Genomic DNA, 14,141 nt, shown 5'->3' on the forward strand with positions numbered 1-14,141 from the left:
GAGAGAGAGAGAGAGAGAGAGAGAGAGAGAGAGAGAGAGAGAGAGAGAGAGAATCTATGCAAAGAGAGCACATCTCAGGAAATAAACTGATACTTTCATGTTAAATTTTAGGTGCCTATCACCGACTATTCCATTGCTCCTTACATTCGACACCCTAGACATGGAAGCAGAAAGGGTTACACATTTAAGAACTGTAAACCAAAATTACTTCAATATAGAATATTTATGAGTCAAGACAATCAACCGTGTACAAAAAAAATTTACATGCAAGAGAAACAAGGCAATGTAGCACCCTCTAGAAAAATAATTAAAAGTTTTGCTGCATTTACAGGTAAGTGCCACACTGAGGATTTACAACACAGTAATTTACTGCAATCACAGGGGAGTTCCATCAAGAAACAAAGTCCTTACACTCCAGAGTTTTTGGAAGGTATTGTCGGAATGCTTAATTACACACTGAAGATTCCTACATCCTTGGGATTGAGCTGACAAATCATAAAGGATTTTCGTAGCATATATTAGATAAAAAGAGTCCATCGCATTTAGACTGTGGGTTTAGTGTCTCTGGCAGGTGTGGAGCCTAGAAGAATTGCTGGCTTGATGGTGATCTTTCTGTATCCTGCAAGCCAGACCTTCCCCGCAGTAACAGCGCTGGAATATCTCCAGCCCGTGGGAGCCTTTCCGTCTGTGCTTGGTGCATACCTGACCTTCTTTAAGGACAGGTTTACAGATCTTGGACCAGAAGTGTCTTGCACAACACAGCCCTGCGGCGCAGTCTGATGATCGGAGGCAGACGGAGCCTTCTTGTCCTGTGAAGGAGACAGAAGGAAAATTACAGTTACTGCGAGGCCTGTACCATTCCATTGAGACAATTCTAAATGCACTTCTGATATATTAAATGGGAAGGCTGAGCCTGAAAGCCCCTTTACTACCTTTGGTGTGATATATTTTTGAAGTCAGTGTGGTTCTTCTGGGATATCCATCCCCGGCGGCGGCGTTATGGTCATTACCAAGGTTTTCAATGATGCTGTCCTCAATTTCCCCTCGAGGAAAATGGCTGTTGTCAGAGGGCATGCATATTCCTAAGAAAGCCAGAAATCGTGATTAATCCTCAGTTTGTTGCTGCTAATAGCCAAGACAGGAGCAGTGGGTTATGCAGACACCACTGTGAGATACCCCACTGCTGTCGCTGCCTTTCTATTTACCAAAACTCCCCAGAGAAAGCAGTATCAATGAGTGTACTGTTGAATCTTATGGAACTCCTCAGGTATAGCCATTTTAAATGCTTTCCTACTAATTGTAGTGGAGGCAGTAGAGACATTTCTGTCTATTTTAATATTACCCTTCGGGCTAGGACAAAGAAATCCAGTCACTTAAAAAAAAATAACCTTAAAAATAACTTCTCTGCTCTGGGTGCTAGCTGCGCAATGCAGTTCCGGCTGCCTGGAAGACTACGATCTCACCCGCTAGTTACTTTACTGTATAATTTTGATATTACGGAGATTTTAGTGAGTTGACTCTGGAATGCTGCTGTAACCTAGGAAGTTAGCCACCCCTCAAGTTTATTTCTGGAGACTTCTTTGAGACATTAACATTTTGTGGATCTGTGGTCGTCCGGGGGAAGAGTACTTCTTTGAAGGTAGTTGAGGGTGGAGGGAAAGGGGGGAAGGGGTGGACAGCCTGGGGTGTAAGCGGTACAGAGATCTCTTTTAAAAGCTGGCCAGCAGAGATTAATCATTCTAGCTCCCTGTTGACAACAGTTGTAATAGCCTTAGAGGAAAGAGAGACTGGCAAAGCCACGCAGAGTCCACCTTAAGAAAAAAGGTCTGGCTTTCCTTTCAAAACGACCTCTCCCCTTTCTCAAGTGCCCCAAGGCTCCCTGAAGATAATTGTTTGATGGAAGGGTCCACTTTCAGGTCTTGTTGTTAGATCACAGAGGGAGGCAAGGGAAGATAAACTTTCAAGTGCTCAAACACAAGCCAGCAACGATGATGTGTCAGGAGAACCCTTGCATGAGCATGCGTTTGCAGGTGGCGCCACCTTAGCTTTGACAGAACCAGACCATTTCGTTTGATTCCTGGGTCCTCAAAGGCAAGGTGGTTCTAATTTAAAAAGGAGTCCAAGACTCACCATTTTTGCAGTAGTTCCCGGGGCAGCACATAGCGTGCCTCATGCAGCGTTTCCTGCGCTTTCGGCAAGCCAGACAGATCTGTACACCTCCGACGCCGGCTGCCCCTCGGCTGGGGCTGGAGCAGTACTCGTCAGAGCCGCACTCCTCATCTTCTGCGCAAGGGTAGGGCTGTGGGAAGGGAGCGGACTGGTGAGCAACTCAAGCATCCTGGTACCCATACCTTCACGGTCCCCATCTGCCTCTTCAAAAACCCCTTAAGCGCGCTGCTCTTAATGCAGTGATTCCAAACACACCCCAAATCTCACACACCTAGGTCTTTCTGAGACCCCCGTCAGGATCACAGCGTCCTCAGATCCCCGAGACCCCTCCTTACCTGGTAGTTGTCAAGAGTCTGGTACTTGTTCCCGCCCTCGTAGAGAACTCCCGGCGCCACACTGACAGCAGAGCCCGGCTGTCCCCCAGCACCACCCAGCGGTGGGGGCAGGTTCTTGATCGCGTTGGAATTGATGAGAACTGAGTTCAAGGTGGCACTGGCTCCTAGCAGAGGGAGGCTGCAGAGAGCCATCGTTGTAAACACGGCCAAGAACCGGACAGCTGCCGCTGCACACACAACCGTCATCTCCGAAGGACGCAAACAGGCAAAGGTCAGGAAAAGAGAGGTCACTTTGCACAGCGGCTGGCTGCAGAGTCTGGACTGCGGAACCTCAACTTCGGGACCTCCACCGGTGGAGTCTCGGCTGCCAGGCGCACAGCTCTGCACGGCCACCGCCACCTCTGGCTGCCTTTATACTCAGGCTCCCAGCCCTCCCAGCTCCTCAGGGAAGACAACAAAGCGGGGATGGGATTTCAAAGCTTTGGGAGGAGCTGGGAGGGGGAGTGTTTGTGTATCGGAAGCAGGGAGGACTTTGACACTCTCCCCTCGCCCCTCCCTTGCACTGTGGTCCCCTTGTCCAGCTCACCTTAGAGTGTGGGTTACTAGAGCATTAGAGCCTAGCCCGAACTTAAATAAATAAATAAATAAATAAATAAATAAATAAATAAATAAATAAATGGCGGGAGGGTGCACTCTGTGAGCTTGACTGTTCTGCTGTGGGGCTGGGTTAGTTCTGTCTGAAATCCTTGTCAGAGTTAAAAGTGATAGAATATACAAAACCACGTTTCTTCTCTTCCCCATATGAGTACCCTCGCTTTCTGCGCACGCAAATAATATTCAGTATTAAATACAATTCGAGCAGCCATTCATCAAAGGTTTTGTGAAAGGCCCAGGTGGCTCCTATAGTTGCTGATTAACCCTTTAGCGTTGCGATTTGCAAATGTGGTTCTTGTCTTTTAAGTTTGTCTAGTTGCTTCCCCACTTCCCACTCCCTCCCCCCCACCCAACCCTACACACACCAGGAGAAAAAAAAATGTGCAAAGACAAGAAAATTTGCACATCAAATGAGGATGCCAAGGGAAGAACTAATTCGCTTTTGATGGTGAGTTTGGGGGGGGGTTGGGGGTGGAGGCGAGAGACTGCCTTTTGGAAATTAAATCAGGGATGGAGGGAAGAGGGAAATAGGCACCCGATAATCAAACTATTTAATGTGGTTCTTTGAATCTGGTCAATCCCAGCAGTAGATGAACTTGATTAAGCAGACACGTGAGATCAAAGTGGCTCTGAGCCAGAGCGGACAGGGTCCCTGAGCCTGGTCAGTCCTCTTTCCCTGGTTCCCTGTTCCCAGCGGTGGGTTAATAGAAGAAGATAAGAAACCCGAAGGCTTAGCTCCGGGCTTTCTCATTAGTGTTTCATATCGCTGAGCAGGAGAGGGCTTGCTTTTGATCCCAAATCAAACCCTCGTCCAGGACAGGACAGGACAGGAGGAATAACCCTCTAGGGAGATAACAGAGGACCTCCTGGAAAAGAAGTGCTGAACCTAAATCAGAGAATGAATTTGAAGGGGTTTCACCCAGTGTGTAAAATAAGAAACAACATGGACATAAGAATGCCGTGCTTGTAACTTAGAGGTAATGTATGCAATAATGACTTTTATTAAAGTCAGTCTTTTATCCAACCATCACAGTGCTAAAAGAGACAGTTGTCATGATATAACAAAAGATAAGAAATGTGAATGGATAATGTTTAAGAACAGATCGATAAATCTGAGACCACAAGCAACTGTTGTATGAGATTGAAAAGGAAGAAACAATCTGAAATCCTTGTTGGAGAGGGTGAGCTGAGATGTCCTTTGTAGCCCCTTAGCGTCTGGATATGCTAGAATTATTCACAACACCGCTTTATCTATAATAGTTATTCTTAGGAAGCCCCCCCACCCCCACAATAGCCAATGACAGTCTTGTACAAATATAACCCTGAAGTTGAGCTAGGAGGGATATTATGAACAATATTTAAATATCTGTTTGGTGGATTTCAGAACTTAAGTGTCTTCCAAGTAACTTTTTTTTTTTTTTTTTTTTTGGTTTTTCGAGACAGGGTTTCTCTGTATAGCCCGGGCTGTCCTGGAACTCACTTTGTAGACCAGGCTGGCCTCGAACTCAGAAATCCGCCTGCCTCTGCCTCCCGAGTGCTGGGATTAAAGGCGTGCGCCACCACGCCCGGCCCAAGTAACTTTTAATGTTGCCTCAATTCTACCCCAAACTCCATTCATCCCGAAGAATTTCCTGTGGTTTGTTGAAAGTCTAACATGGATTAAATCCCATGTACTTATCTGGCTTTTATTAGGAATATGTGCAACTGTGTAGCAAGGCTAGTTACCCACAGATCTTTAGAATATTTGAAAACAACGAACAGGTTTTAAAATTTTGTTTAAAAAGTGAATATTAGGAATAAAGGGGGACAAATAACTAACAATAAATCAGATTTTCCTGGCTCCACGCAGACCTACCAGTCAGTGGATCTGAACCTTGCATAGATGCCGGGAGATGGTGGAATAATGTGGTGGTGGTGGTGGTGAGCTCACATTATCACGTTCAGCATACTTCTAGCAATGCCAATGATCAACGTGTTAAGTTTCTTTTTCTAGAAATACACATATGTGGCACTCCTCTCCCCATATTCTGACGTAATGATGAGTCTTGATTAATACACCTACTCTAAATGAGCAGAGCTTAGCTCACCAAGAACATATGCCCACAGTTGAAACCGGGGATGGGCGGGGGATGAGGGTGGGGGGGCGTGGGCGGGGGTGGGGGTGGGGTGGGGGGCGTGGGGGTGTAGGAAGTTTTGGCACTTTTTACTTTTTATGTTCTTTCTGGAGGTATGAATAGGTCCACACCTGAGGCTAAGCAGTGTCCTTGTTGCTTCAATAAATAATAATAATAAGAAGAAGAACAAGAACAGCCGTCTTCAAGTTATTTAGGAAAAGATGAAGCAAGCTCACAGATGATACTGCCATTTCCAGTGCAGCCTATTGTCCATTTGTGAACCCTTGTTTTGATTGAGCTTACTTCCGGGGTGTCATAATCAGGAGGTGAAGATCAAAAGAGATAGGTGCTCACTGCTCCTCCAGTGCCGGAGAACACCCAGAAGAGCCCCTTAAGAGTGGTTCTCTCATATGCTGAAGGCAGGCTCCTTCCAGTTTCCCAGTAGCCTAGGAAGCATGGTATCAGGTCACAGAGGGAGTTTTGTTGTTGTTTGGCTTGGTTTTTGTTGTTGCTTTGGCGGTCTTGGAGCTTTAAGACCACTGGAGTCCGACTATGTAGCCTGCACATTAGATTTTCTACCAGTTTTCTCCATTGTTAGGGTCAGGGGCGTGTATCACACAGTTTTGTTATTTAAGTAGATTTTACTTGGTGCCTATTGGTCGGGAGAGAAAGGAAGAGAGGTCCAGGAACTGGAGCCACACCCCAGCCTCAGGAAGTCAGAGGTCACGTGACTCGGAGTCTCAGGCAGCCAGGCAATGGAGTGCCTGCTGTATCTATCAAACTTAATTTCTTCAGGGAGGAACTTTGTCTCTTGTTGGATGTGCTATCACTATGACCACAGTTATGGCAATACAGTTAATGTTTCGTATTAGATTTAAAACTAGGAGGGATGTTTAGCACAGTGGAATTGAACTGTGTATGTAACTCGAGGATAGCGTAAGACATGACTTTCTGTTTTAAATGTTGGGCAGCAGCCTAGGATACCGGTCCTTCTGATTCATGAGACAAATGACAAATAATATTTAAAGACACAGAACCCTGGGATATTTGCATACTATTCTCCCACCTCTGTTATTTGGGGGCACTTCTCCCCCCCCCCCCCCCCCCCCCCCCCCCCCCCCGTCTCCTTTCCCCTCCTCCTCTTCATTCCTTCCCTCTCCTTGTCACACTGAAGGTAGTCGATCTGTTCACATTTAGTTTTTGTAGTGTCATTTTCTTTTCTTATTTGTTTGTTTGTTTGTTTGAGACAGGGTTTCTCTGTGTAGCTCTGGCTGTCTTGGAACTTGCTCTGTAGATCAGGCTTGTCTGGAACAGAGATCTGACTGCCTCTGCCTCCAGAGGGCTGGAATTAAAGGCATGTGCCACCCCCACCCACCCTAAAACTCTTATTGAGTTTTCAATAAGAAAACTCGAAGTAGGTGGTGGGTGTTGCCAGCATCTTCCTTGGTGCCAGCCTTGAATTAATAGCAGAGATTTCCCGTTCCTGACATTTAATAAAAAGCATATGACTTTCTCCTCGACTTTTAAAAGATTTTTAGTTTCTATGCTCATCATGATAGAAGAGCTTTCAGACGTGACTCATGTTTGGAGTCCCTTGAAGTGGTAGGCTTTTCTGTCCTACAAAGAGGAGCAAGTGAGTTTGGGATGCTTATCTATCTTCACTCTGTCCCTGGAGATGGCTAGCCTAGATAAACCCAGCGCCACAGTCACAAGACTAACTCAGCTCAGAAAAACGATCCTGGGGCCCTTGAAGCATAAACAGCCTGGAGCTCAGAAGCGAAGGAGGTCTGGTGAGAATGATGACAGCAGCATCTTTCAGGAGGTCCTGACGCCCAGAAAGGCCTGTGATGGGTAGGGTCTAGGAGTCCAGCTGCCCCATAGTATCCCCTGTAGGACTTAATATTTCCAATCATAAAGATAGGTCGGTGCCAGCAGAAGGCGGGGCCCGGACAGCAGATATATAGGAGATGGAATTTTCTTCTGTGCCACTGGGTTCTTGTCATACTCCCTTTATCATACTGGTATCCTCCAAGGGCTGTGACCAAAAGGGCCTTGCCACTGCCCTGGAAGCTAAGGGCTGGAGCTCAGCACTGGACTGCAAGGTGACAACTGTCCCTTTGTGATTGTGGAACTAGCTTTCTTTTCATTTGTAAATGTCATGCTGGTAAGACAAGGGAGCCCCCTTCTGGATACAAAAGTAGTCTTTAAGCCGTCCTGGGCAAAGCCTTTTGTCTTCAGTTAAATGTCTTTTAGACAGCGTTATTAAGCAATACTCACTATTGTGGACGCTGGGAACTTGCTGATTTTGGAGAATGTAACCTAAGTTCCTGGAAATATGGTGAATTATGTGACTCTTGAGTTTCTAAAAGATGCCCAAGCAGAAGGGAGTGAGAGAACGAATGAACAAATTAATATGAATAAGAATGGATGAATGAATTATTTTGTTTCTTCATCCCCCAATTTCCAGCTAGTGCATTGTATTAGGACCTTGGTGGAATCAAGATGTAGGCTAGAAACAGTACTAACTTCTGCTAAGGGGTTGGAGGAAGGATTCCTCCCCCTTGAGAGGATCTTGGAGCTCCAAGCTGCTGTTGCACTCTCTTCCTGCCAGGGTGAGCCACGAACCTCCATTGCCAGAGCGCTGGCTCAGGCTCAGGCTGCTCACTGCAGTCACAAGCCATGGCCACCTTACAGTAGTGTAAAATGAAACTTGCTTAAAGACTCTTTGATGAGAGAAGATCAAACAGCTCAGGGTCCCTGTCTTAATCAACCGTGAGCCAGGTGGTCTCGCAGAGAGCTGGATTTGCGGCTTCTGTGGACTTTGTGTTTAGCAAATTCATCAGCGTAATCCCGTTGAAGCCCCGGCCTGGGCGCAAATCTCTTCGCACTACACTGCTGCTGTGGGTCCACGGTGTCAGTTCTCGGGGCAAATAAATCAGGGTTAATTAGAAGTGGGGAGGTTAGAGGGGGGAAAGGAGAGGCACGGGAAGATTTCTGCTCTGAGAGACGTTAAATCCTCACCACTGCTAGTTCGGGAAGGAGCAATCCCGTTCCTTTGCTTCCCCCTGGTGGATCCTATCGGAAGTGATCTGGACCTAAAGTGAATTAAAAAAAATTCTTTGGAAGATTTGTTTCATTTTGTTTTTCTAGACAGGGTTTCTCTGTATAGCAGCCCTGGCTTTCCTGGAACTCACGTTTTAGACCAGGCTGGCCTCGAACTCACAGAGGTTCACCAGCCTCTGCCTCCAGAGTGCTGGGATTAAAGGGGGTGCCACCACACCCGGGAAAACTTCTCCAGCTCTCACACTGAAAACTTTTCAAAGCTAAATAGTCTCCAACTTTTAATATTCCATATAATACATAGTAAATCTTCGCATAATAGAATAAGATAGGATAGCGTCTAACCGCTGTCTAAAGACTAAGGAGTTGGGGTTCTGGCACAGAGGTTCTCAGTGAAGTGTTTATTCAGTTAGGTTTAATTTGCACACCAGCATTTCTCATTCCTGGATGAAAACGGTAGGCTCTTCAGATGATAAGTACCACACTTAAGGAGAATCCTATGCTGCATGTATTTCAGGAAAGTTCATTCATCTATAACCATTTTTATAAAACTTTTTGGAAAATGAAAATATGTCATTTGTTTCAATGAGAAAATGATAATTTCAAAGTTTCCTTTTTTTTTTTTAAAAGAATATTATCTAGGAGGCTTATGAAAAATACAGGCAGGTAATAATTTTGTGCCCACTCTTAAGTTTTCTTTTTTTTTTTTTTAAATAAAGGCTGTTGGAACTTGTGTGATAAATCTTTTAAGCATGCAACTCAACATTTATAATCTACTAAATTTTAGATATAACAAGTGCCAACTATAAAATCATACAGCATTGTTTTCATATTGGGCTTTAGATTATGTTTTCTAAGAATGGTTCTAAAGAAGTAAATTGACCTTCAACAAAAGACCTCTAGAGGTTTTGTTTTGGTTTTGGTTTTTCTTCCTGTTGTTGCTTGGGACAAGGTTTTGCCTTGTAACCCAGGCTTGTCTTGACATGGCAATCGTCCTACCTCAGGGTCTAAGTGCTGGGATGACAAGCCTGTGCCACCTGACCTGGCTTCTCACTGATAATTTCATTAATCCCTGCCCACCTTTTTGGCTTGAACTCTGTGCTCTTTCAGGTACCCCCAGAGACTGCTGTAGCAAATGGCTCTATTTATAAGCAAAGCCACGTTCATGTAAGCTGCAAGCCGGAGAAAAGAGTGAAAAGCAGTTTGCAAGGTTCAGGAGCTTGGTGGGTTCAGCTTAGCTGCAGATGTCCTTAGAAGGTACAGGAGCGTAAGGAAAGCTGACTAGCCTTCTATGAGAACTGGCTTCCTTTCTTTCCTCCTAACGACGTGAGAGGAAGACTGAGGCTAGATATGTAAGCTCTAAGTCCTAAGGTTTGTCTTTTTCTGTGCCTTTTGTTGTTGGTGTTGTTATAGTTTTTTTTTTTAAACTTTAAACATTGTTATCTTAACAGCAGTAAAAGACAAAAACAAAAGCCAGAAACCCACGCGACATATTAATCAGACCCACCCCAAAGACCGCACAGTGCAGTGAACATAGAGTAGCCACTGGACACAGAACTCAAGAGCTTCACATCTTACGTTTCCACTATGGATATATTTTTTATTGTTGCCATAAAAAAAATCCACAATAGAATTGGAACAAGGAAACCATCAGCTGTGCATCAGCATTCATAACTCACTCTTCCTTCCTCACCCCTCACATTCAGCATTTTTACTCTCTTGTTGTATGCTAGATGGCATCTACATGTACACTTGTTTACACACACACACACACACACACACACACACACACACACACACTGTCATTAGATTCTGCATACGAGGGAAAATGTGTTTTTTTTTTTTTCTTCCTGAGATTGTTTGGCTTCATATTACTCTACACTCTGAGTACATACTTTTTTTTTTTTTTTAACAAATTTTGTGGTTTCATTTTTTTTCCTTCAGCACTAAGTAGTATTCTATTTTACGCACATACACACCAATTTTTTCTCTTTCCATTATTGTAAAGGTCATGATTGATAGGCAAAGTCAATTTATTTGAAAACTTATCATGCTCTTGCTTTATGATGTTTGAGATTAGAAAAATGGAAAGGTAGAATGTGGGTAGAGAACTGGCTCAATGGTTGTGCACATAGAATAATATAATAAATCCAAATAAAAAAGAGAAACATAAATAAGAGACATTTTCACTTTCATGTATGGGAAAAACAAGGAAAAAAATGGAATACTTTGTACTGATCTGGCTTGGTACAAAGTTGAAAAGGCCTCTGAGGAGGAAGTGAGGGTGATTATGGGAAAGATAGAAAAACGATGCAAGAGACAGATATGGGAGGGCTGCAAGTCAATACCACACTAGAAGTGAGTATATTTCTCTTAGCCTTCATATACTATCGTACCCTGGGAAGGAAAGCCACAAGCTAACAGAAACAAGTTGCTAAACTATAGGCAAGGCATTTGTTCTCAACCAACCCCCAATTCCTTCCACCAAGGTCAATAGAATCTTCAGCCCCTTGCCTCTCACCTCAGGTGCACACCTCCTCTTCTCGGTCTGTGTGCCTTAGCAGGCCTGGAAATCTGCCAACAGACCATGATCTGCCTTGACTCTGCCCGGAGGTTGTCTGTCTGTCTGTCTGTCTCTGTCACTCTCTGCTTTAGAGAAGAGGGCAAGCAGCTCCCGACAATACTAGGGATAGGAAAATGGCTCAGTTGTTAAAGTAAGGTGCTTGACATGAAAACATGAGAATCTAAGTGTGACTCTCCAGAGCTAATATAAAATGCAGGGGCTGGAGTAGGGAGCTAGAAATGGTAGTCTGAGAACCAGGCAGGCAGAGACTGGAGGATCCTGAAGGTGGATGGATGGGCAGCCAGTTTAGCTGAATCATTGAGATTTAGTTGTAATGAGAGACCTTATCTCAAAATATAGTTGGAGAGAGACTGCGGAAGACACTAAAAATCATTCTCTGGCCTCCAAATGTATGTGCATACACACACGTGCTCACACACACACACACACACACACACACACACACACACATCAACATTAAATAAATAAATAAATAGGTGAATGAGTAAAATATATTTTTTTATTTTGGAGATGATGACCAGGCCAGCTCAGTCAACCAGGTCTCAAGGGAGGGAGGGAGGAAGAATTGAAAAGAAAAAGACAATTAGACAGCATTATAACATGACTCCAGCCAGTGCTGAGGCTGAAGTAAAAATTTTTCCCAGTCTGCTTTTACAGCATTTTAAGTACATGCAAATAATAAGGTCAGTTTTAGGTCAAGGAACAGACAAGGCAATAAACTCAAATAGTCGAGGGGCTTATCATGATGACCAAGACAAAAGGAGTGCCACACATTCCTGGGTGACTGGGCCCACTCTGAGCTTTGCTTTAGCCCAAATGTAAATATTCTCAATATGAGACCTATTTCCTGAGTCCTAGCCCAAAGTCAAATTCCTGCCTGAGTTTAACATCTTTGTTCTAGTCCAAAGTCAGATTCCTGTCTGAGCTTACCTCCTTGTCCCTGCCCAATGTCAAATTCCTGCTGAGTTTCTAGAAATGGCCCCCAAAGCTCTCCACAAAATAGTGAAAGAAGTTGTCAATTAAAACTTTCTTTTTCTCTACAACTGTTTCTCAGGAGCCCTTTGGGTGTATGACTCTTTTGTTTGTTGTTTTGAGAGGGAGAGATGTAGCAGCCTAGGCTGGTCTTGCATTTGTAGTCCTTCTACCTCCACTTCCAAAATGGTGGGATAAAAGGCCTGTGTCACCACACCCGGGTACAGCTACGGTTCTTAAATATCCACTAAACTAAAAGCAGTTTTCGCTTCAACTTTGAACCCAGCCCTGATTTTTATTTAATGTGGATTTTTCTGAACACTCCCATCGTGAGCCAAAGAGATGATCTCAAATGTAATTGTAGTTTGGATTAGAATTTTTCAGTGTATGCCATGAAAGAAATACTATTCACTGGAAAGCTTTGTGTTTGGCTCTAGATCTTGCCTGGGCTATCGGGACCATTGGTAAGATCTGCAACGTACAGGAAGCTGCAACTCCCAGTCAGTCACGTGGTCACCAGGCAACCAATCAGCACTCCACAGTTACATGGACTCCACTGAGCCATCTCGTTGGGTAGTCGTTTACATTATGTTAGGTGCATTTCGGGTTTACAGTAATTTTCAGATGTTAGTGTGTATTAGGTGCAGTTTGGATTTATATTATTTTCAGATTATGGTAGTTTAACTGGGCTTCAGCTTATTTGGAAGCCCAAGAGCAATTGTCAGAATTCTCTAGGGAAAGAGAACTTGTGCTGGTTAGTCTTTGTCAAGTTGACACAAACTAGTCACCTGGGAAGAGAGAACTTCCACTGAGAAGTGCCTCCCTCAGGTTGGCCTGTGGTGCTACATCCACTCCAGTAGTGACTTGCTTGACAGGTCTAGAAATCTGGAAGCAGTCCTGAGGTGAAACTTAGTCTCTTGGAGCTGTGGCATTCCATAGCACGTATGCTCCAATTTTGTCCTTGCGAATGGATCTGTGTGTTTCCTTTCAGTATTGTTTTGTTATAGGTGCCTCCAAACAATGACTTGCCAAATACCTAAGCAAAATCAAACTTTGCTTCCTGGCCTTCACCAATGCTCTAGGTAGTTCTTGAGCCGACCCTGGGCTTTGAATTCAGTAAGAATGTTACCATTCAGAATTGGAATTCAGTGACATTCAGAATTGCCTCTAGTATTGTAAGAGAGATAGTGAAAGAAATCAGGCTTTACTATCTAACTACATAGAGTTAGAAATCTCAGGGCAAGCTTAGCAACGTAAGTTTAGAATTCTTACTATAGTTATGTATGGCAGACTATGTTACTTATTTGTAGAAAGTCCCCCACACTATCACTTAGAGTAAAAGCCAAGTTGCTTCCATATACAGGAATTTACAATGGTTTAGGAAGTAGATCCGGCTGTGGTTTTAGAGTATTGCATTATTCATGAGGTTAGCTAGAGCGGAACTCGCTAAATAGAACCATGACTTGGGTGTGAAAGACCTTGCCCTAGGAGTGTAAAGACCTCACACCTGGCTTCTAAGACTATAGCTGACCTTAGATAGAGCTGACTTTGTCTCAGTTGTTTTATGCCCAGTTCCTGCCAGTCTTTGTGTTTGCATTCCTCTGTTTTGTGTATGAGTCATTAAGCTTCCAGTAACCTCATTGTACCTTGCCGATGTGTCATCTAACTTCCCTATTTTCTTCTGTATAAAAAGTTTGATGCTCAATTTGACATTACATTCAGATTCACCACAGTCCCTTGTGTCCTGTCTGCTTGTCACCCCATTCTCGCTGACTCTATGCTCATCTGTCTGAGACCCTGATCCCCACAGATTGAGGGGGGCCAACTGGGCCTGGTCCATGGCACTGTGGGGTTGTTTTCTTGGTTAGCAATTGATGTGGAAGGGCCCAGCCCATTCTGGGTGGTTCCACACCCAAGCAGGTGGCCCTTGGTTGGATAAGAAAACAATCCAGTGAACAGTGGTGCTTCATGGTCATGGGTAGCTATGGACCCAAAGCCCAATTCTAGGCTACGAAATGTTCTCATACCAAAGAGTTTTAACCAGCCACTCTTTTTTTTTTCATTTTTTATTATAATTAATTAATTCTCATTTACATTTCCAATGCTATCCCAAAAGTCCCCCATACCCTCCCCTCCACCCCCCTACCCACCCACTCCCACTTTTTGGCCCTGGCATTCCCCTGTACTGGGGCATATAAAGTTTGCAAGTCCAATGGGCCTCTCTTTCCAGTGATGGCCGACTAGGCCATCTTT

The 14,141-nt window shown here is 44.3% G+C and overlaps 1 protein-coding gene across 1 annotated transcript; it reads right to left on the reverse strand.

Moving 5' to 3' along the window:
• Nucleotides 1-205: 205 nt before the first annotated feature.
• Nucleotides 206-2,913, reverse strand: Dkk1 (dickkopf WNT signaling pathway inhibitor 1). Its single transcript, XM_021152560.1, has 4 exons — nucleotides 2,505-2,913; nucleotides 2,131-2,299; nucleotides 933-1,082; nucleotides 206-809 (listed from the first exon to the last, which is right to left on the reverse strand). The coding sequence occupies exons 1-4, from the start codon at nucleotides 2,748-2,750 to the stop codon at nucleotides 556-558; spliced, it is 819 nt and encodes a 272-aa protein (XP_021008219.1). The 5' UTR covers nucleotides 2,751-2,913; the 3' UTR covers nucleotides 206-555.
• Nucleotides 2,914-14,141: the final 11,228 nt, after the last annotated feature.

Source organism: Mus caroli, chromosome 19 (assembly GCF_900094665.2).
Source record: "Mus caroli chromosome 19, CAROLI_EIJ_v1.1, whole genome shotgun sequence".
Taxonomy (NCBI): Eukaryota; Metazoa; Chordata; class Mammalia; order Rodentia; family Muridae; genus Mus; species Mus caroli.

Excerpts from the sequence above, each read along its gene's own strand:
- Dkk1 (XM_021152560.1), bottom strand. The coding sequence starts at position 2,750 with ATGACGGTTGTGTGTGCAGCGGCAGCTGTCCGGTTCTTGGCCGTGTTT. Across the intron at positions 2,300-2,504 it reads AGACTCTTGACAACTACCAG|CCCTACCCTTGCGCAGAAGA; the intron begins GTAAGGAGGGGT and ends CCCTTCCCACAG. Across the intron at positions 1,083-2,130 it reads CGGGAACTACTGCAAAAATG|GAATATGCATGCCCTCTGAC; the intron begins GTGAGTCTTGGA and ends TGGCTTTCTTAG.